The sequence below is a fragment of the Erithacus rubecula genome (assembly GCF_903797595.1).
Source record: "Erithacus rubecula genome assembly, chromosome: 4".
Taxonomy (NCBI): domain Eukaryota; kingdom Metazoa; phylum Chordata; class Aves; order Passeriformes; family Muscicapidae; genus Erithacus; species Erithacus rubecula.
In genome coordinates, this window is record NC_136686.1 from 8642789 (window position 1) to 8666562 (window position 23774).

A 23774-nucleotide genomic window follows, 5' to 3' on the forward strand; every position below is an offset into this window, starting at 1 on the left:
TTTAATTTATAGTGCATCGCTAAGTATACACAGCACTTCAAAAGGCAAGGAGAAAGGAAAATAAATGCCCTGAGTGTTGATGTGAAGGGACAGACACCTGTCAGAGGAAGGGTGAGAAAACACCTGCATCTTGGCCATGTAGCAAATGGCATCTGATTCTAGCACCAGGCAAAGAGGATGTCTGAGCTTTGGGATGCAGAACTACCTCTGGAACCCCTTGCACAATTCCAGTCCATGCCTGGGGCGTGTTGGGAGGAGGTGACTGAAAAGTGAAACATGAGCCAAAAGCATCACCATGTCCAGCTGTCTGGAATCCAGGGGACCTGGTGTGGTCACACAGTAGTTCCCCCACCTTGTACCTCAGGCCTGGCAGCATTTGGAAGGTTTCTGCCCTGAGTGGGTGAGGGCAGAGCTGCCACTCAGGCAGCTCCCACCCTTGGCATGTTGCTGCACCACAGCATCCCTGCTCCTCCCAAGCCTTTTGGGACCAAGTCTCCAGGAGAAGGGACACATCTCTGTCACAGCCTGGAGGAGAAGATGCCTTCATGAGAAAGTCCCCAAAGAGCTCTGCTGCCCCCAGGCCATCCCACTGGAGACCAGGCTTTCCTTCAACACCTCCAGCTGACTCCAGCTCCTCCCTGGGCAGCCCCTTCCAGTGAAGAAATTCTTCCCGATGTCCAACCTCAACCTCTCCAGGCACAGCTTGAGGCTATTTCCTCTCATTCTGTCCCTGTTCCCTGGGAGCAGGGCCTGACCCCCCAGCTGTCCCCTCCTATCAGGGAGTTGTGCAGAGCCAGAAGGGTCACCTGAGCCTCCTTTTCTCCAGGCTGAGCCCCTTTCCCAGCTCCCTCAGCCCCTCCTGCTGCTCCCATTCCCTTCCCTGGACATGCTCCAGCCCCTCAGTGTCCATCTCACAGTGAAGGGCTCAGAACTGGTCACAGGATTTGAGGTGTGGCCCCAGCAGTGCCCAGCATGGGGCTGTCCTGCAGCCCCTCCTCTGCTGCACAGCCTTCACAAGCTCCCTCACAATTCCATATTCTCCTGTTGTCTCAGTTGTTCTCTTCACCTGACATTCCCTGGCAGCTCTTTGTATCACAATTGTCTCTGATTCCTCCCTCCCATTTCTTAATTGCATCCCCAGAAAAAAAGAGAAAGCTCTGGGGAGATCTTATTGTGGCCTTTCAAAAGAAATAGTTTCTTCTCCATCTTTCATACAGACTCCAGGTACAGTACAGGGTAAATATTACCTGTGTTTTCAGAATTTGCCAATGTTTTAAGAACCCTCTGGCTTTTCAGGTGGGACATTTTGGATTTATCCCATGGTTTCAGTGGGTTTTATTCTGCCAGCCAGACCTGGAAAGACTGCAAGGGATGTCTGCCTGAATTTGAGTGCAATGCAGTTTCCTCCAGTACCCAGGTGTTGGCAGATTTGGAATATATTATATCAGTCCTTTCAACCTAATTGTTCCTACACAGGTTAAAGATGAAATTGTTACTCTTTCATACCTCTGACACCATTTAAATGGCTTCAATTTAAAATGGAAAATCTCTGCTTTTAAGTGTAATTAGTCCCTAAGCCCAAGTTACCTGCTAATTGCTGTTACTCAATTACTGCTAAATCAAACTTTATTGACTAGACTTGTTGGGCAAGGGCTATTTATGATTGTGTCTCTTATTTAAGCTAACTAAGTGCTATTTGACTTAAAGCCTCTGTGTGTGGATTTAATTCATATGTCAGCTGTACCATTCATCCACAGTATTTATGAAGATTTCCATAGAATTTAGCGGGATGCTAGCACGTTAAGTGACATGGGGCTTTCCAAGGGAGGGTTGGTACAGAGGATGCCTGTGATAGTTTGATTTCTTGCTTTTCTTGCCAAGGAACTTCTTGGGTTTGGTTCTTTCTTCAAACCTAGAAGCTAACCTGTCTCTGCTGTACAAATTTTCCTGAGTGACAAATAAAGGGTGAATATTTTGAGCCTCTTTGGATTTGTGCAGTATTCCCTGGCTTTTGCTCCTCTGGGCATCCCAGCATCACCACAGGAGCTTATGCTGTGCTGATACTCACCATGGCTTTTGAAGCCTTTTCCTGAGTCTCTGCTTCCCATGATAGATTCTCCATTCCTGTAAAGATGGTCTACAATCACAGACAATTAAATCCTCTGCCTCTGAAAAATTCACTTCATTATCCTTTCTTGAAAAACAAGAAAATTGTCAAAACCAGGGAACCTACTAAAGTGCAAAATACATCTACAATATACTACCCAAACCAAAATGTATGGAGTAAAAATAAACATAGTAAATCCAGCTTTAATTCTAGTCTTAGGCCCCTTTGATGCTTTTCCAATTGTTTGTTCATCACAATTTTTCAAGTGTTTCCAGGAAGCATTCATTCCAACAGCCCTACTGAGTGTAACCATGCTTTGAGCAATTCCTTAGTTTCCTTGGGAATGTGGTGGCCTTTTTGTTCTGGAGATTTTGGAAAGCTGAAATTTGGGCCATATTCAATTACAAAAAGGCAAAAACCATGCAATAAATTACACTAGAATTTATTCTCTATAAAAGTGCTTCCCATTTGAGGGAATTGCATTAACGCTGCTCTAGACTGGAAGTTGTGACAGGAAACAGTTTCACTTTGAATTTGTGCAATATCTAAGTACAGCTGCCTCTGCCCAGCTCAAGGTCCCTAAGCTGCTACTGTGGCATAAATCAAACAGTTGTAGATCCCCACCTACTGGGTTTTTCACATATTGCTGCTAAAATTAGACTGAACTACTGATTTTGAGAGGAAAAAAGTTATTTTGGCCTTAACTCCTGCTTGTTAAGGGAAGAACTCTATGTAATACTCAAGCTGATGAATTTGTCATCCTCTGGTGACCATTGAGATCTTGGGCCACCTGCACATTCCAAATAGCTCTGCTGAGATGGAAAAGCAACCATGTTGGCCTGGGTTGGAAGGGACCTCAAAGATCATCTAGATCCTGCCACAGGATCTTCTTCAAGGAAGACAAGTTGCATCACAGCCTCGTCTCTGTTCTCTGTTTAAGCTCTTTGTAAGTGAAGGGCAAATTCACAGCTCCTCCCCTTGCTGTTGTTTCAAGTTTTATGATTTGGCTCAATTTTTCAGAGAGATTAACAAGAGAAGGGGATGATGAATTAGAACCAAGACTGCATAAAGAAATAACAACATATCCACTCTGTCAAGTAGGTTGTGCAGGGATACCAACTCTAAGTGCTTGTTCTGTGACTACATCTTATTAAAACTGAATGAGGGTTTGGAAGATGAAACATGTCAAATTACCACAAAAGATACCCCATATACAGCTACTGTCTAAACTGAAAAGGAAATATAGCTGGGAATGTGCTGAATTTATCTGGAACTGAGTGTCACATTACCATCCACAGTGCCTTATCTTCCCTGTAGAGGCACAAACTAAGACAAAAGAAGTAACTGATCAAGCTGGAGAATTATTTTAGTCTATGCAACCACAAGCCTGGTTTGATCATGCATCATGGGTTACTACCCTGCTAAAGCCTTTAGGGGCTTACAGGACAGAGAAAATGGTTAGCATGAATTGGAAGTGCAATAGTCACTGGATTTTTTGTTTTTACATGTCAGCATAAGCCTAGTTAAGCATGATAACATGTTTATTTATTCTTGGCATTTTCTACTTTCCTATTTTCCCTTTCTTTCCTTCTTCATGAAGAATAATAAAGGTGAATGATCACTTTGGATCCCAACATTTAATCTCATTTGTGTTTTAATTTCACTTTTGAGATTAACTCCTTTCAATAGTTGCAGATTGAGGAAATTTTTTTTTTTCCTGCAGAGTACCAGAAAATCCCAAAAGGTAACTGATGCAGAGTGGAGGTGTCTTTCACATTACCACTAATGAACAATCATTTTCACCCCTAAAAATATTGGGCTGAAGACCTCTGTAACTTTTAGAATATAATTAATTAGTGTCTTATATGCAACCACATCACAAAAACCACGATGTAACTTAGCTGAAATAATTATTCTCATTTTACATGATTAAAAAGTTAGGATGCAATCCAGATCAACATGGCTAAAAGCATTTAAAGACTGCTGGGCCACCAGCAATATCAATCTTTAAATTCATGGATCCACAGTAAGACCTCCTAAATGTCATCCAAGATTAATATTTCACATTGGCTACCATAATAAATTGTGTGATTAAGGTGTAATATGGGGTTATATGTTAGTTCTTTATTATTCTACCTGCTGACCTCCACACAGCTAACACCTGCAGATACTTCCACTCACAATAGAAACACCTCAGTTACCTGCATAATTTCTTCAGATGCACTTTAATCAGCAAACTTTTTCAAAAAGCTCTCCTGCTGCCAGCTTAGTAGCAACTTCATAAGTTATTTTATTTTTCCCTGATAAAAAGAAAATGCTTCTGAAGACTGACAGGTTAAAAGCAAAATTGGTCACATTAGTGCCAGTTTTACAGATCTGGAATTTCAGCTGCTTCTCAAAAAATTGCCTTCAATTTCCTGTCTTTTCAGATCATTATTTCTTATACTTGTACCATTCTGTTATTATTATTACTGATATTCAAGGAGAAGAAAATGCAGCCAGGACACCTCCAGATTTGTGATGAGCAGAGAAAGGGAAAACCCAGAAAAAAAGCTGCCAAGACCAACAGCTCTGGGTGGCCTTTGACTCCCAGGGGCCACCTCTAAGTAATTTCAGGAAGGACAAACTCACCAAAGATTCATTTCTAACAGGAGTGGAATGTTTTAATAATGAACACCATAAACCAAATAAACTTCAACCATTGATTTCATGAGGAGATTCTGCTCTATGCATAATGACACTAAGCATCAAAAAAAGTTATGAACAGTACCCCTGAGTTTCCATGGAACAGGAGCAAGTCTTCCTGAAGCTCTGAAGCCTGGAGGCACAGGATTCTGAAATGCTCACTGGATGGAAATTACACCTCAGAGATATCAGCACAAGATCACATTGAAGGGACATCCCTCAAGGCCTCCTAATTTGGCATAAATTAATAACCTGATGAGTTAAAACTAATCCAAAATCCCACACAGTAGAAAAAGAGTGCGTGATTTTCACAGTCTGCAGTCACAGAGCAGAAGTGACATACTTGGCCCCACAGTTTTAGTTTTGGGACAGAATGTGACAATCTAGAAAATCCCCTTCTAATCTAAAATCTTAACCTTATTTTATTAACTACTAGGAGTGCATCCTTTTAACAAGGTAACATAAAAAACACAACTACAGACCACAAAACCAACCATGCACAAGAACAGCATCAGTTTCAGAGAAAGACTTTTTGGCTTTGACAAGCCTCAAAGTTTCTTTATCCCAGTTCAAAGGTAAAGCTTTTTCTGCACTTTTGAAGCTTAAAGGTCCCGAGACTGCCCCAAGTCTGTCACTGATGGAACAAAGTAAACCAGACCAACACATATTTTAAAATTCTGCACTTTTCAACCCTGATAGAGGTTGGAATGGCAGAATTTTAAGACATGTTAATGTCTTAAATATCATACTCCTACAGGGGAAAAAAAAAAAAAGAAAAGAAAAAAATATTTCCTTTGCTGTTTTCACCAGATGATGGACCTGAGCTTCTCAGTGTTAATTACCCCACTCCTAACTCTAATTAATACATAACTGCCAAAACCACGTAACAATCCAAAAAGGGTATGACAAAGTAAACTCAGGCTCAACTGAGTTCACCTTTGAACAAAAGAACAAGTGCCCTATAAACCAATTTGGCTTTTCCTTATGAACTCTTGGTAAGCAAGGTAGACCTGAAAGGTTTTGTTGAGGGTTTTTTGGTTTCTGTTTTCAGTTGGGAATTTTTTTTTTGGGGGGGGGGGGGTTGGTTGTTTTTAACAAAAAGCAGGAAGTATTTTTTTCCTATTTTAAGCAGTGCTGCTGGCCTGAGAATCAGTTAAGTCAAGGACACCTAATTTAAAGACTTCCTAAAGGAAGGAAGCTTTTGCAAACAGACACTGGGGATAGGGGTGCTGTTAAACTGAACATCTTCACATAAGCATCTTGCTTCCCTCTATATAAATCAGACTTAACAGGAGATACTTAAATCATCCCTGAGGACTTGATCATTAGTTTCAACTCATTAGGAGAGGTACAATGGCCCAAGTTCATGCTGAAAGACACATCAGGTAAAAAATACACTGAAGTTTGATGTATTATCTTGTATATGAACGTTGCATTTCACTGCACCCCTCGACAAAGGTCATTCCTGGCCAAAATCACTGCAGGGCAGGGATTTGATGAACTGCTGCATCTGAGTGGACAGTCAGCACCTTCACAGGTACAACAATTGCAACAGCACAGCCCAGAGGTCACCTGCCCCGAGACACAAAACAGTCACACATGTTTACACTGGACACGTTCACAGCACAATGTTGAGCAAGCTGCAGAAGCCACAGGATCCTGAGAGGTTGGGAGCTGAGGTGCAGGCAGAGCTCCAGAGGCAGATGAAAGGGATAAGGCACTGGCACCTTCACAGGACAGGAGACTGCTGGGATTAAGAAGGGAGCAAGAAATGGATGCTGCAGCAGTCATCTGCTGTCCTAGCAGGAGTCCTAAGCTATAAACATTGGAATTCAGGACAGCATTGCCTGGGAGCAGAGTATTCAGTTGCTTCTGAATTTCCTGAAGCACCTGCAGCTGACTTTGCTGATTCAGGAGAAGCATATCCATATTTTCCCTCATTTTCTTCACTGTATAAAAGAAGGGAATGTTAATGCCTGTTATGTAAAAACACAAGGCAGTTTAGAAGTCTTTTTCTACTTACACTCTTCAGAAACAAGATTCCAGTGATCCACCTCACTTTCCTGTGTACCACATTGAAGCTCTTCTTTCTGATGCAGAGATATAAATTCAGGTTGGTTTATATCTAAAAGGAAGACACTCTAAGTCAAGAGCTGCAAGGTTTGCATTCCAAACATGGTGGCTCAGCAACAACCCTTCCTCTTACCTACATCTTAAAATTCAAACTTCATTCAAGTCATACAATGGTCCAAACTCAACCAAAACCCAAAATTAGATACAGAGCTTTATTTTTTCTCTTCTTTTTTTTGGGGGGGAGAGTGGTGGGGGGGGGCACAGGGAAAGGAGAAAGCAAAGCTGAAGCAAGGGATCTATTAAGGAAAAGGGAAATGGAGATTTAGTAAAAATATGTTTGTATTTGCACACTTTCTTTAGAAGTGGATATAGTGTTTAGACTAATTTGATACTGCTCAGTGTCCAATTGACAGGGCAAAAATGAGACTTTTCTTCAGGAATTATAAACTTTCATCTTGTAAAAGCCATAAAGTAAAAATAAGGTTTAGGAGTGTAAGGTTCCATGCCTGGGGTTCCTGGGCCACCTCTCTGCATCTACAGACTGAGAGGTCTCAAACCCTACATCAATAATTCAGTTTTGCCATTCTATCACAAACTTGATTATAACTTCCCATTGTTAAGGTGAAAGGCTCTTGGTTTTTGTTTGTTTCTTCTGGGAAAAAAAACCAACTCCAAACAAACCAACCACAGAAACCAAACAAAACCTCACACAGGAAACACCTGCTTCCCATGCCAACACCCACAACAATTCTGTGGTGTCTAGCTAAGACCCAAGATGAAAACTTAAAACATTTTTCACCAAGGATAAAGGGACTGCCCATGTAAAGGTACAACAACAGGGAAAAACATCCCACAATGCCAGTTTTCATCCCTGAGTTTCAGGTCATTACTAGAACACAATATTGCAAAATCCAGAAAACTCCCTAACTTGAAACAATCCCTTTGACAGCCTGTACTGTGCTAAGAATATTCCAGAGACTTCCCACTGCAGACAACAACAAGCTAGGATTCAATATCTACATATAAGAAAAATGAGCTGCTAGAGATGACCAAGGCACTGTTTACAACCTTTTGCAAGTCAGAATTGCTTGCATCTCCCTAAGCTTGGCATTTTGGTGGCTGAGCACCTCTGAAGAGCTAAGGTAGACATCAGGCAACACTATGAAGCAGGAATTAGTGATTTATTATTATTACTAGAGGGATCTGAGAGCTTTGGGAGGTCTAAGGTGCCAGACAACCCTATGGTAACACCTAAATTTCAACCTCGGCTTTTTCAAATAGCTTTCTCAGATGGCAGAGATACATGCATTAGAGATGGGGAAAAAAAGTAACAAAACCAAATCAACCAATCCCCAACACTCATATCCAGAGCAAAGAGGCAGAATTGTTTGGGAAGAAACAGAGACTAGAATATTTCATGTATCCCCTGAGATTCTGTATAACTTGAAATAAACACAACTTAATTCAGTTACCTGCTGTGTGTTCACTGGCTCTCTCTCTCAGGTGTTGGTGTCTGATGAAGTCTGAGCTCACACTGAAGCTGTTTCCATGCTCTGCACGCCTACAGGGTTTCTCATCTCCATGGACTCTCTGGTGCTGCAGCAGAGCTGTGTTCCCACTGAAGTTCTTTCTGCACACGGTGCAGGAAAAGCTTTTCTTTTTCAGGTGGGTTTTGTGGTGAGCAAGGAGGCTCGAGGCACGGCTGAAGGTTCTCTCACATTCCTTGCACTTATGGGGTTTCTCCCCTGAATGGACTCTCTGGTGAACCACCAGGTTGGCCTTCCTGCTGAAGCTCTTCCCGCACTCTGCACACACAAACACCTTTTCTCTCATGTGGATCTGCAGGTGGGTCAGGAGCCTGCAGTGCCCCTTGAAGCCTTTCCCACATTCTGGACACTTGAAGGGTTTCTCCTCACAGTGCAGTTTCTGGCCATCAGCACCAAGGATGAGATTCCTGGAGTCTCTTTTTTCCTGAGGGGAATCATCACAGGCTGCCCCCCTCCCTGGGCTCTGGGCTCCATGTGCCTGAGGCAGTTCCTCTTGCTTCAGGTCTTCAGGGTAGCCTTTCTCCTCCTCATTGTCACCCAAAACGCAGTCCCCTGATGGATTAAGAGATTCAAATTAACACTCCTCTTTCCCTGTAGCAGAGAAACTGCTCTTTGTGAAATATCTCAAGTTCTCAGGCCCACCCTCAGTTTACACCAGATTCTCTTTACCCAAACAGGAATGGAAATTCGAAAGACTAAGACAAGAAGGAGGAGAAAAGTGGCAAAAGGAATAAGAGAAAGGTAAGAAATGTTCCTCTTCCTTCCTTTCCCCATTTCCTTGTACTTCTTCCATTCAAAGAATGGCAAAGGAAGATGGCCAGGATGAAGGAAGGAAAGGAACATGCTAAAGCATCTCACCAGTCCAAATATCTACTTTGAGCTATTTGCTCCAGCAGACTTAACTCAAAAGCTTTCCAGCCTGCTAAATTATCATTAACACACTGTTCCAAATCTGGACATTTGGGTGGGGAATCTCTCAGTAGAAAAGAGCCCATGTAACCTTCACTAGGCAAGGCCAGCAGGGAGACTTAGGTTGCTTCTCACCTGTGCTAGTTCATTTTTACTGAAAAAAAGTTAAATTATATCTTTTGTAGGTTAGCACACCAGGTTTTTCTCTATCACAACAAAAATTATAAGTACTGTAAGGATAGTGTATATTTATGCATCAGAAGTCAAAGGGCTCTTTATTAATAAAAACCATCTAATTCCCAATTAACTATTATGATCTCTTTTCATAGTTAGATCTAACACAATGTTTACTTTCCTTGCAATGACAAGCTAAATAGATTTCATTCTGAAGAAACTCACCACATTCAAACATGTCCTCTTCCTTCCTAGAGAATGCAACCCACTTATTTCACAAAAGTATATACACCATCATACACCCCACAGTAAGCTCTAGGTCTCTTATCCACATGGGTAAAGCTTTTATTTACAGCTGTTCAGCATTAACAGAATTGTAAGGATCACCTAATAAACACTTAGCGTTGATTTTCTGGAGCAACTTCAGGTGTTTTCTATTAATTCAAGCAGAGGATTTAACAATTTGCATCTCTGATCTGGCATTAAAATAGAACTCACACGTTTAACACAACAGAGGTCATTTAACCCACTAACAAAACCAAACCGGGCTCCCTACATTCAAGTAAAACTCTGCAGAGCAATTTCAGCCCTATGTCTGATACAAAGAAACAAAACTTTTAAGTAACGTGTCCTTGAAAAGGCAAAGTGCTCTGTTGGACATGGCTACCAACATCTAAATAGCAGTGATTTTGCTGAGAGAGGGAGTCCTCTGTTTTACATCAAGGAATTACACCCAAGCGGGATGAAGAATCCCTCTGGCAGGAGCACTCGTTCCTCAGAGGCTGATGGCTCCCCGAGAGCCCTGGCAGCGACAGAACCCTCCATTCCCACCCACGCTCTAACTCCCTTAGACCCTCCTCACTTGCGAGAAGCCCTGGAAAAAGGGAACTGTACTGTCTTATTTTAGAAGAAGTGCTGGAGAAAGGAGCAGAAAGAAACCCCGAAGGCCACTGCAGCTTTGCCTTGGCCTGGCATCCCGGGATGGAGTGTGGGCACCACGCTTCCCTGCGAGATTCAACCAGCACGGGTTTACATCTCACCTGGGCACCCTGCAGCAGCATCGCTCCTCCCGGGGCTCCGGAAAAGGGACAGTATGGACTCCATGGCAGGCTCCATGTAGGAGGGGGGCTCTCCAAGGAGCGTGGAGCCTGTCCCAGCAGGCAGAAAGGGAGCAGGAGAGGAGGGCCGAGCGCCGCCCTGCACAGGGGCGAGCCCCGAGCTTCATCCAGGAACCAGCGCCATACGAAGCGCCTCTTCCTAAGATCAGTGTCCCTGGCAAGCACCGACGAGGCTCTCTCACCCTGCTGGGCTCCCCTCGTGTTTCCTGCACGCGTTAATCCCGGCACTGGGCGCTGCTCCCTCCCGGGGCCGCTCCGCCCTCTCCCGGCTCAGGGCCGCTCCCCTCATGAGCCGCGGGCTCGCCTGGGATTCGCCATCGGCACCCCGGGAATGCGGAGCGCTTCTGTGGGGCTCCGTCCCCGCTGGGCACCAACAGGGCTGACCTGGCTCAGGGATTGTGTCCGGATGGTTCTGGAATGTCCCCGGTGAGAGAGACTCCACACCCTCTCCGTGCAGTTTGATTGTGTTGGAGTCAGTGAGTCAGGGGTCTCTGAAAACCTTTGGATGGATTGAAATACACTAAGCCATTCACAAGTAAAGAAGACATTTAAGTAGAAGTAAGTCAGTAATTTTTGGGGTGAGTTAGTAAGTGAAAGGTTCCAAATGCCAGAGTAGCAGAGTGAGTTCTAGTGAACGTTGAAACATACTGATATCTTCAGCAAGAGGCTCCAGGCCCACAGCTGTAGACAGAACTTAGACAAAATTGAGCTTTAGTAAGAATATTGCTTTAATTCTTTAGATAGAACAAGATAGATTGTATGCATAGTTCTGTACGTAACTTGGTTTGCTAAAAGACTAGAATTCCAATTGGTTAAGGAGTGGTTGTCTGAGTTTGCGTTTTAGCTTGTTTGAAAAATCTGATATAGGAGTATGTATTGGGAGAGTTGGTGTTTTTAGCCATTTGCTTACTGCTACTGCTTTTGCCATTGCTGCTACTTCTGCCATTGCTTTTTTGCTATTGCCTTTTGAGACTGATGTGCTTTGTAATAAGATGTGCTTTGTAATAAATAACCTTTTTAACCATTAGCTGCTTTGCTTATTTAAGATAACCCGTCAAAGTAGGAGCCAAGAGCTCCAGAGTTGGTGCTCGTAGAGCCCAGAGGTCTGAGAACCTCACAGGATTACATAGGGAGGAGGTTCTGCCTCACCTTCAGGTGCAACTTGTGCCCATCAGTTCCTGCCCAGGTGCCATTCCTACTAATGCAATAAAAATACAATCTCCACAGCACAATAAAAAAGCACAGTGGGATGCCCAGAGAGGTAATGAAGTCTCCATCCTTCAAAGTTTTTAAGACCTCACTTGACAAAGTTCTGAGCAATCTTGTCTGAAGTCCATATTGAGTAAAAATTCCATATTGCCTTAAGCAGAGTTTGGATCAGAAACCTGGGGTCCTTCCCCACCTGGTTCGTTTTGTGAGTCCGTGAAACAGAATGGGAACTCCTCACCTGATAGGTGTGTCCATTATCAAAGTGTCTTGAGAACCTCTGCAAAATAAACTTGGAGAAGCCATTGTCCAAACTCTAATTGTCAGTGGAGAGTAGCTACTGCAGTGATCCATCAAACTTGTGCTGGCACAGCCTTTCCTGGTGCTGGATCTGTATTCCAGAGGGTCATTACCCAGACCTGGAAAGGGATGTAATAAATTGCTGGAAATGCTGTAGGCTACAGAAAATCCTCACTGATTGTCAGGAATACCAGGAAGGTGTTACCTTTGGCATCCATCTCAAAAGGTGATGTAACAGATTTAAAGGAGAAGGACATGAAAGGCTGGGAAACCTCATCCCCTAATCCTCCCCTAACAAACTGGGTGCACTTACTACTAATAAACACCCAACACATGCTACTGGAACTGGGGTAGGACAGAGAAACAACAGGCAATACATATTTTGAACAGACCCCAGTACCTTTGTTAATTCCCTATAAATCATTATCATTATACCCAGAGAAACAGCAATTCTAACTCATTCCCCTATACTGTAAAAGCTACCTGTTAGAGACAAAATTGGAGCTATCTGTGGGTAAGGGACCAAAAAAGTATTATTACCTCAAACAAGCCTAAGGACCAGAGAAACATCAGTGCCTCTACCCAGAGATATATCATAAATTCAAGCAGCATGGCTACTGACTGCTTTATCCTAATACAGAGTAAGTAAAACCAAAATGCAGTTAGTACAGGCTTTTTTTCCCACTTTCTCAAGGTCCACATTGGGTACTAAAATATTTGTCTTGGTTTGAGACAAATTTGGGAGGAAATGTCCAAAAGGTGTCTCCTCTGAAAAGGCAATGGGGGTACTGGACCGTACAGTTATCCCAGGGCACTGATCTAGGCACCCCAAAGAGGACCATAAACCTTCTCTATTCTGTGCTGAAGATGGTGCAATCCCAGCCCAAGAGGCTGAACATCATCAGAGAAATAGAGAATGGCCTGAGTGTAAAGGGACCTTAAATCTCCTATCTCATCTCATCTCATCTCATCTCATCTCATCTCATCTCATCTCATCTCATCTCATCTCATCTCATCTCATCTCATTCCATCCCCCTGCCATGGGCAGGGACACCTTCAGGGACACCTTCCACTATCCCAGGTTGCTCAGAGCCACATCTAACCTGGCCTTGAACACTTCCATGGATGGAGCAGCCAAAGCTGCTCTGGGAAACCTGTGCCAGTGCCTCAGCATCCTCACAGGGAACAATTCCTCCCCAAAATCCAATCTAACCCTGCTCTCTGTCAGTGTGAAGCCACTGCCCCTTGTCCTGTCACTCCAGGCCCTTGCCAAGAGTCTCTCTCCATCTTTCCTGTGGCTCCCTTCAGGCACTGGAAGGGTACAATGAGGTCACCCCAAAGCCTTCCCTTCTCCAGACTGAACAATCCCAATTCTCTCAATGTTTTCTCATAGGAGAGATGCTCTAAATTTATTTAGGGAACATTAAATATCTGTGTATTAACAGATCCTGGGGACTCTTTAGAGATAAGAAACTCCTAAGGCAGCCAGACCTCTGGGCCAGTGCTGGCTTTCCAGCTGTGTCCTTCTGGCTCAGTGCAGTTGTTAAAGGATTGTGGAGGGACTCACAGTCCACATTTCCCAGTTCCAGAAGCCCTCCTTGGCTGTGCCAGCCCTTTTCTGCCCTGGGGGATCAAGGCTGCTCCTTTCCTTCTGTGTGTTCATGCACACAACAGGACCATGGGGCAGCTCTTTGACAGTGATATCATCAGCCAAGGACACAGGTTTAAGTCCCTTGTCCTTTCAGTAGTAGCCACTCCTTGGTGCTGCCCTAAACTAAGGTGATTATTTTGTTTAACTTTTGGTTTTCAGGCATTTCCCCCTATTTGTCAGGATTAATTCTGGTTTGGGAAGAGCTAGACTCCATGATTCTTGCAGGTCCCTTCCAACTCAGGATATCCTGTGATTCAACGATGTGAGCTTGTTTTGTGGCAGTCTCAGGTGCTGCTCATTGCTTGAGCCTTTCCCTTTCTGCAGTTGTGTGCTTTGGAGGATAGAGGTATCCCATCCATAGTATTTTGCAATAAAACAGGAATATTTTCCCTGGACTTCATTGTCCATGATACGGATGTGAAGGAGCTCATTACGTAAAATGCTATTGATTGTCAATAGACCTTTATGCAGCATCCTAATAAATCACATTCTAGCAAGGTCTGTTCTTCCCTGCAGGGAAAAATGGAAGCCTGGATTAACTAACTTCAACATGAATTATTTTCTTGGCCCAGCAGAGTTGAACTGTGTGGCATGATAGCTTGGAAGACTACCAGGTAATAGAAGTGCAAAATAAGATTGTGAAGAGTTTTCTTACTCATCCCTCAAGTTCACTAAATAAAGCAGTGGCTCTTCAGTCAAAAATAGTGTGTAAGTAATAAAAAAGACTGTTATAATTAATGAGTCGGTTAGAACACATTGCTATAACATTTTATCGTTTTAAATTCTTGAGTTTGGGAAGCTAGCAATATAAATTTAGATAAAGTCCTTTCAAGACTGTATCTCGAATTAGAGAAGTCCATATTTGATGTTCGTGCAAGTATTTTTAACTTGAAAATCATAATTTTCACTAACTTAAGTAGGAGCCTTGAGTTTTAATTTAACAGGAATATTTTAAGTACCCCTGTCCTCTGCACTCCTCACAGCCTTCTTACCTTGAGGTCAAGGTTTTAAGGAGCCTCCTCTCTACCCCGGCATTTAAATTCTTAGTGAATCTGTTGAATCCTCTCATCTGGAGTTACACATAGTATAATTTCCCAGGTTAACACTGAATTGCAAATAAGCATTGTGATTTTCTATCAGGTTTTGCATTAATTTTGTAGTGTTCTTGCCTCAGCTTATTTGTGAGAATGATCATGTGAGATAAAAACCTTTTAAAGCACAGACTGTGTGCCAACTCCTCTGCTTTTAACAATGCCTCTCACTCTATTGTAAGAGAAAATTTGATGTGACATAATTTACCTTTGAAATTCCACACTATTATTCTTTTCCTTTTTAACTGGTGTGACTGCTGAGTATTGTTCTTGTACTGAAGTCAGGCTCACTAAAAATAGTTCCCAAGTTCTTGTCCTCTTGTATTTCCTCTGTCTTCTCCAATCTTGTCCATCTTTCCTGAGCGCTCCAGGATATCTAATGGCCTACCTCAGCTTGCTCCAGCCTATAGGTGACATTAAAAATCTAAATCAAGTGCTCTGTAACCTCTTCTCTGTCTGCTCTGAGTTCTTATCCTTTTGATGCTGTTCTTGAGTTTATTACATAATGCTAATCTTCCCAGCAAAGACACAGATCTTTTCTTTTCCCTGTTGTCTTTTAGTCAGTAATATTTTAGAATGTTTTTTAACTGTTCTATGCTCCAGTTACTTTGTTGCTTGGCTGTGCTTTATTTTCTTTAACACATTATTTTATATAATCTGACCTACTTGTCACTGCCTGTGCCATTCCTGTTCGTAATTTCAGACCAGTAGGGAAATTTGTGGCTTGTCAAATTTACTCTCTTAACCCTTTTTTTTGTTTCCCTTTCTCTAGTTGGAGACAGTACATTCTTTAGCAGTTTTTTACAGGACACTTAAGTGCACATCTTCTCACTAGCTGTTCTCCAGGGATTTACCTGCCTTGGGATCTTACTGCTGGTTCTCTGAGACTGCAGACACCTGATTCCTGGAAATGCAATCCTTTCTTTTTCTTTCTGGTGGGTATCCAGTTCTCACAATTTCTTCAGCAGAAGTGAGGAACAGGATTTTGACTTGCTTTTTGTGCCCTGGGGCAGTGGATGTTGCCTAGGATCTTTTCTCTCAGTATTTTGTCTCACTTCTGATAAGGCAAAATTCTTGTGTTTCACAGTTATCACAGGATCATTTATGTTGGAAAATACCTCCAAGGAAATAAGCAAAACTTGTCAATGTTTCAAATCCATATTCATCACAGGACACAGCACTTCCAAATAAAATGCCAAAGGCTGTAATAGAGCAAGCTGGAAAAAAAAACTTCTCAGCAGATAAATTCTTGCTTTACATACCAAAGTATATTTACTATTCTGTATTGCTCATTGACAGATTTTATGCTAAGGATGAACAGTATCTTAATTAGAAGAAATACTAATAACACCTAGTTGGAATTTATTGCATATTAAATTCTAGCTAATTCCTTTGCTTGCTTTCATGTTCTATATTGTCAGTAACTATGAAAAAGATGACTAGGGAAAAAATTTGGGTTTTTTTCCTGGAAATATTAAAGTCATCTTAATGCCAAAGATTAAAGAATGAATAAAATAATGTAACTGTTGCTTTTATGATCTCACCACTGGGATTGTCATCTGATGCCTAAACTCACATCCTCTCTGCCAGCTTTTATGGCAGAGTGCCAAACTTGAGCTTCACTTGCCTTTTCAAGCCAATTTACCTCATTAGTCTCCTCACTGCTGAAAAGAGAAAGATGCATTTAAATTCACCTGCCTCTCTCTGCAACATTGTGCCATGGTAGAAACTCTCTATTACTTTCTGCTCAAAACCTACCTCCAGAGGCACTGGGGTACTTGCCTGAATTTTGGGGACTCTTCAGTGTCTTGCACATCAGTGACAAATGACAGTGGCAAGGCAAAGGATCTGTGTTGTCAGTAACAAAACATCAGTCTGTGTGTGCCTAAAATCTTGCCTATTTACTGTTCCAAATACAGTTAAAACCTTCTACAAACATGTTTGCTGGCATTTTCACCAGCCCTCTCTATACATTTTCTATACATTTAATTTAATGTTTATTTTCTTGCAGCAGCTTTTCCCAGGTTAAGCCACTGATTCTCAAGGGTTTGTATTCTCTGGAGTGGTTATGAGCCCCAGTTGGAGAGGAGGAGCTTGCAGAGAGAACTGAATCAGAAATACAGAAGTCATGGCACAAGCTGAGGTAGGAATTCCTGTTTGAAAGCCCTCTGCAAAGCTCTCTGCAGTGAAAACTGGGAAAAGATGGATCACACTGCCAACTCCAGAGCCTTGATCCTCTTTTGCCTAATCTTTTATAGAAGATGCATTTCTTTGCTGTGTACTTTTGCTGTGGCTTTTACACCTGGGGCTGGGTGTTATCTGCTGCTTTCCTGGAAGGAGCAAGTTACCTTTGAGAGTGACTGCAATTCACCTCTGGAGTGCAGGCAGCTGCAGGAATTTGTAACATAAGGGCACCTGAGGCAAGAGAAGTAGAGTGTGTGGCCCTGGCTCTGGATGGACTTTGGGCTAATGAATTCAGCTTTCTTTGCTGTGGTATCCATTTCCACAGGTAGGGCATGAGTCTAGAAATACAAATTAGCACTGTTCCATAGCACATTTCACAGCCAAATGATCATGGGAGTTAGGAAATGGACCTGTGGGCTCAGTTCTTAATGAACACCAGTTGTGTTTCACTGAGGGAGATGGGGAAAATTGAAATTGGCTGGGATGCCTTCCTTTGAGAGCTGGTGCTTATTCTGTCGCGTGACCTGCAGTGTATCAGCTAAAGACTTGTCTTACATCATTTTCCTACCCCCCTATTTTTGCTTCCCTTAAAAAATGCAATTTCCCTCATTTATTTAATTGATTATTTGCCTTGATAATACTGTGCTAGTAGAATGTCAGAAGAAAAAGCTTTAAATATTGAAGTCTGCAGGTTGACCTCTAAGTCTGTTCTTTGGAAAGAATTTGAACTTTCTTGCTGATGGCTTTAATTCATTGATGCATCTTAATGGAAAACTGATTTTTTTTTCCTCCATAAAGATCACATTTACATATAAAAAATGGAAAGTGATATTTCAAGGAAAGATTAGCTAACAAAATGAAAGTGGTATCTTTGAAGTATGTCCTGGATTTCAGGATTGGAAATAATTTTCATCAAGGAAAGTCATAATAATGGTGTGTCTTTTCCCCTCATTCAAGTCTGCTATATTGCCAGGAAGTGATAGATAATTATTAGACATTATCTACTCTTGCTTGACAGACAACTGACTTAATGAAGTAAGGTCTCTATCCTTAAAAACTAAGAATTTGGGGTAATAGGTACAAATGGGATGTTGTTCAAGGAAGTTGTCTGGGTTACTCCCAATTTTCCTTTGCTGCAGACCTGTCTCTGTGAGTTTCCACAGGGCACTCATCACAGCAGGACCTCCCAGTCTTCACTATCACAGTTAAAAGCCTCACCATGGCAGCCTTTAAAACTTTGGTTTCCCTCCTGTAGGTAGGACTGCTGTTCTAGCACCAGCTGTGCTGCAGATGTGGCCAGATGTGCTGGAGAAGCAGCCTCTGCTAAATCACCACCTCATCTAGTAAACCAAGCAATGCAAAGTGACCATAGCATTAAAATATTTTGTTTTATTAAATGTTTCAAATAACATAAACATCATATCAACAATTTTATGGCTGAGGTTCACGCAATTTGTGGTTTGATAATTTTATCTGATTTGAGAGCTCAAAAGGTTATACCTTAACATTAGAAACTCTGTAATTAAGATTTATAACAGGAAGTTGTCTCACAGCTAACAAGAGGATAGAAATAGCAGATAGAACCGTAGAAACTCTGGACAGTGGGAAAGTACATATTTTACTACAAACTAGGGTCTGCCAAGATCATGTAAGGACAAGAAACCTTTTGTAAGTGGCTTTATGTTCATCTGAAAAAACAATTCATAGTTAGCTTTTAAGCAATAGTGAAAAGTGAGATAGTACATTTTTAATTATTCCCCAAATACATTTTATTTTTTGGATTTTAATTCTCTTTAAGTAAATCTGTATCACTTTCATACCAATATTTAGCACCATGTAATGGGGTGTTCACCACTTACCTTCTGGGGAATGTTATTTGCTCTGTGCTAGAATAAAGGGTCCAATTATACTAAAATTGTACTGAAAGTTCATCCTTGTTTTCAGTGGTAGAACATCAACGCTGGAAGAGCAACAGCATGCTTTCAACCATGAAGCTGTAGCTTATTTACAAACAAAAGGATGCTCCCTCCCTCTTTTCCTAGTTGCTTATTTGTGATAATGACTCAATAAACAGCTACAGGTGTGGTTCCCTTTACACTGGAAATGAGGGCATGTTTTAATTGCTTCCTCATGAACTGAAGTGGAACAGGGCACACCAAACAAGCACAGCCTGTCACTTCAGGATGAACTCCACTGGTTTTACCACATCTGTTGTCTGGTGCTGGAAGATGCAGCTGTACACACAGGCAGATGCACTCATGCTTCCTTAGAAAATGTAAAAGAACACTTTTCTGCAGGAGGTGGGCCAACAACCTGTGATTTATCAGTGGGTCTAGTTACCCCTCCCCCTCTATTGTGGAAAAACTATTTCTTAACAAGGAGCAGAGGAGGGTGGAGGGGTAAGAAATTTAATTTTTTTAGTAACAGACATGCTGAAGATAAACAGCTTTGGTTGTCATTCAAAAGGCAGTTAAAACACAGATTAATTGTAGGGGTTTGTTGTGGTTGGTTGGTTTGTTTTGTTATCACTGTTTAATTAAAAGAAGATACTTGTGAATTGCAAGCTTCTGCCCACTGCTGATGGTGAAATGATACTCAAGTGTTTTCATTCAGATATTTTCCCTAAAGCTTGGGTTTCTTCAGAGAACAAACAAATCCACTGAGGAGCACAAAGTAAACTATTTAACATCAGCCACTGCTTGAGGTGAGAGCAAGTTCTTATGCCCAGCTCCTCGTGATGACAGTCACAACTGGCACTCAACAACTGCCACACATCAGACCCTGCATAAGGCTTTCTGAAATATGTCTGTTCTTCAGACAATCAGCTGGAAACATCTCAAGCCATAAGAAAATGTATTAAAGATTCAAGCTCCCCTGCATGTTACGTGTGTGTTAAGACAAGTTAACAGCTTGATCCACCTCAGGCAAGGCCAGGGCTCTGGAGCCAGCTGCTGGCAATGCTGTGTGGGCTGTTCAAGGTCTCCAGAAGAGCAGTTACCATCTGCAACAGTTCTGTTTTCCTAACCCAAACAACTGCTGCTTTTTTGGGGCTGAGTAGCTTTTCTGTGGCTGTTTCCTTCAGCAAAATGCTGATGAGCCTTAAAATGTCACACCACCACTGTTCTGAGTGCAGCACCTTTCTGTGTGCTCAGAAAACCAGGTCTGGATATGTTCAGGGGAGCAAAAAATACACCTCAGACTTGTGGGGACAATACAGCCTGTGCACACAACTGTGAATGCCTGCAGGCATATTGTGAGGAATTCCTGGCACGAGTAGGGAAGGGCAAAAAAAGGTGGGACACTACTCTCAGGAGAGCTGACTGATGTTGGTGTAGCAGCTCTGCACCTTTGACTTTTCTGAGACCCAAGCTTTTGTCTGTTACGTGCACAACCCAAGACTTATGGTCCCTACTGTTGCTTCTCTTTGTTCATAAGGCAGGCACTTAAAAAGACTTCAAGGTAAGTGTTGAAATTATTTCCTAATGTTTGAGTGGAAGTTTGTTTCAAAGTGATCTACAATTTTGGTTTGCTTTGTTTTTTAGCCTTTCCTATGAGGACTGCAAGCTGCCTGATGACCCGATTATGTAACTGAGGGAATGCACTCTTCCTGGAGCAATCCCTGCAGCAACCTGCCTTCAGCCCCAGCAAGGCAGCAAAGTACAATGGCACAACCTTCACCAAAATATTGCTGTGGCAGCACTGAGCAGGGAATGTTGGCCCCAGCCCCTAAACTCACAGCTTCAGGTTTCTCAGGTGCTGACACCTTGCAAAGCATGCCCTGAAGCTGGAAAACACACACCCAACAACCAGTTTCACTACAGGAAGCACATTTCCAAGGCAAGAGCTTCAGAAATTTGCATCTTTGTAAACTGAGTGCTTGATGTATTTAAGCACAGATCAAAAGCAGTTTGTGACAAACACAGAGCCCTGTCATCCTGGACACATTCCTGGTCAGCTTCTGCTGCAGGCATCCTTTGGCAATCGCTTGGAACCAGACCCCTGGGGCATACGGGGCAAGATTAATTCCTTGAACCTTTAGAAATATCTCTGAACCAGCGTGAAGTGCTCAGATATACACTGTCATTATTTGCTCTTACATTCACTACCGAAACCAAAGCCAAGTATAATTTTTGAGAAATGCCAGGTTTGTAAATTCTCTGCTCTTCTCAGCTCGCAAAAGAGTAACTGTTTCATTTTGTTGTGTTTTTGTTTATTATTACTTTTTCAGACAGCTGGCATGACACATGACTAGAGAAACTGAGTGCTGCATTGAAGACTGATCATCTTAAAAGTGGTTGTTCAGTGTTATCTGAATAAAAAATATTTTGGTGTAAGATTTGACTCTGAAAATCTGACAATGCAGTAAATTTGTTGCTGTTATTGCACCAGCTACTTTCAAGAAGGCTCTCTCTCCCTATGCCACCACAGGAATTTACAATTCACTACAAGAAACAAGGATCTCCAACAGCCATGAGCATTGGGAAGGTCCTTGTCTTCCTTTCTAAATTGCAATTTAATTCTAAAACGCTGAAAAATCAAGTTCTGAAAATTCTAAGCTGCAGGATAAAGTGTGTTACCTTCACGACTGTTCTTACAGAGAAGTCAAAGAATCACAGAGCTGCTTAGGTCAGAAAAGACCTTTAAGATCATTAAATTCAACATTTAACCTCTTCTCAAGAAAAACAAGTTTCAGACTTTTTAATTCCTCCTGACAGGAGTGGCAGCAGAACAAGCCCAGTGATGTTTCCTCCATGTGTGTCTTTACACTTTCTTTGCTGGTGGAAATGATCAACTGCAAAGTGACTTAGCTGTAATGAAAGCCCAGTATCAGGTTGGTTTTGAGCTACAAGGAGAAAGACTTCCTGCAGGGAAAAAAAAGACCTATACTTCAAAAATAATGATGGGTTTCTGTATTTTTCTTCCGATTTTTATGAAGCCTTATCTTAACTCTCAAGAGTTAATACAGCATTTTTCAAGACCCCAAAAATGTTCCAAGCAAATGTGATAAATGCAAGACCAGGAATTTTTTAATAGACGGAAACCTTAACCATAGGAAGAAAAGAAGACCTCTCTGTAAGAAAGCAGCTTGTGAGTGAGCAGAGTTATCAGAGGTGCATAAATTCTATGTGTGTCTTCAGGTATGGCCTGAAAGCAACAGTCCTCAACAGCAATACAAGACAAGAAATGACAACTATTACTTGTGTTCACTGGCCTCATGTGACTGATCATTCCTCCTCCTAAGTTTAGAAAAACTGAGAAGGTGCAATCTTGTTTTTTCAATAAGGTACCATTTCAGTAAATGAGAATGAAGAAGCAGCTGCTTTAGGAAGACCTCTTACAGGTTAGTTTCCTTGGCTGGGTCTTCTCTGGTGGCATCCTTGTCTTCCAAGGTCATGCTTTAAATTTGCCTCTTTTGAGAAGAAGATGGGATTAAGATAGCCTAGGGAGTAGTACATGGGAAGACCATGACTTTGGTTAATCCTTACTCTTGCACATCAGACACTAGATGAGGGGTCCCAGCTTGACCTGTTCCTAAAGCTTCAGTTATGGCTTTAAAAATTGGCCTGGTCTTATGGAAGAAAGACCACCATGTATGCGAGCATTAGTTAAAATTAAAAAGGTGAGCATGTAACAGTGTACAATAAATGCCAGCTGCTGTTGGAGGGAGTGGATTTTTCTGCTACTTTCAGACCCCGATGCCCACAGTTGCTGAGTAGAGGAGATGGAGGTCCTTCTGGAAGAGGCTGGTTGCTGATGGATAGCTTCAGTGCCTAAGGGTGCTGGATGCCCTGAAGTAGGACAGGAACTTGTAGCAGAGGCTCACCACAAAGTACCAGATGTTTCGAGCCATCTGCGACCTCGCAATGAAGATGCGCCAGATGATCACGAGGAGGGTGGTGTTGAACGCGTATCGGATGTTCCTTAGCCTGGGAAAGAGGCAGCTGATCAGGAAACACACAAACAACAAGAAGCTCACCAGCTCCCTGCATTTCCTACAGGCAGTTCAGGAATAAAGCCTATCTACAAGTGGCCCTTGGGCTTTTTGTCATTCCTGTTTTAGTGGAGAAGCTGTGCTGGAGGTCCTTGGTCTTGCCAAGGACTGTGCTGAAGCTGGAACACAGTGAGTGATTCATGGTGTAGGTGGAATAACTGTACTGGATTTCTCTCTTGCTCTGTACTCTCATTTCAAACCACAGCAAAGTCATATGGGGAGGTTTTTCTTTAGACAGTCTGTGTCCAATACTTTCTGCTTTGGTTTCATATATTGGTTATCTTTCACTTTGCAGAACTTAAGGCAGGCTAGAGAACCTTCATAGAAATTGATGAGAAGCTTCTCTTATTTGGGTGAAACCCTTTCTTTAGAGCTGTGAAATTACATAATGATTATAAAAGGTCTTCACTGTTAAAATACTGCAGGGATGTTTTATTTTTTGGGGGAAGTGCATTAATTTACAGCATCAATTTCAGTGGTATTACTGAATTTTTCAGATCCTAATAATCCTGTCTTCTTTCTGTCAGGCAAAATTTTCTGCAGTTCTCTAATTGTCATTTTCCCAGTGCTTGACCAAGAGAAAAAAGACACCTAAAGACCTCAAGACTTGTTTCATTTTTACACTAGCCCTTTTATTTTAAGGTAAACTTCATCACTGCACCACAGCCCACGGTCTGAGGCAGTCAGTAGCCCATTCCTGAGGTCCTTATAAACCTCCTAAGAGTGATCCATGAATG

At 42.1% G+C, this 23774-nt stretch overlaps 2 protein-coding genes across 7 annotated transcripts in view; both read right to left on the bottom strand.

Annotated features, from left to right (window-relative positions):
• Positions 1 to 4744: 4744 nt before the first annotated feature.
• Positions 4745 to 10802, bottom strand: LOC306801095 (uncharacterized protein). 4 transcript variants are annotated; one of them, XR_013773973.1, is made up of 5 exons: positions 10536 to 10802; positions 8338 to 8964; positions 6816 to 6917; positions 5542 to 6741; positions 4745 to 5469 (listed from the first exon to the last, which is right to left on the bottom strand). XR_013773973.1 is itself a non-coding variant. In XM_079303811.1 (4 exons), exons 1-4 carry the CDS (start codon positions 10609 to 10611, stop codon positions 6386 to 6388), a joined length of 1161 nt encoding a protein of 386 aa, XP_079159937.1. In that variant the 5' UTR covers positions 10612 to 10802; the 3' UTR covers positions 4745 to 6385. The 4 variants fall into 4 exon arrangements, 2 of the variants coding, with proteins under 2 accessions (XP_079159937.1, XP_079159938.1); XR_013773974.1 differs by lacking the exon at positions 10536 to 10802 and adding an exon at positions 9721 to 10173; XM_079303811.1 differs by having other exon boundaries at positions 4745 to 6741.
• Positions 10803 to 19437: 8635 nt separating this feature from the next.
• Positions 19438 to 23774, bottom strand: part of FAR2 (fatty acyl-CoA reductase 2) — a 120124-nt gene continuing 115787 nt past the window's right edge. For all 3 annotated transcript variants that reach the window (XM_079303790.1, XM_079303789.1, XM_079303791.1), the window contains one exon: positions 19438 to 22972. In XM_079303790.1, the coding sequence (XP_079159916.1) occupies positions 22810 to 22972 (163 nt within the window). In that variant the 3' untranslated portion in view covers positions 19438 to 22809. The remainder of the gene's footprint in view (positions 22973 to 23774) is intronic.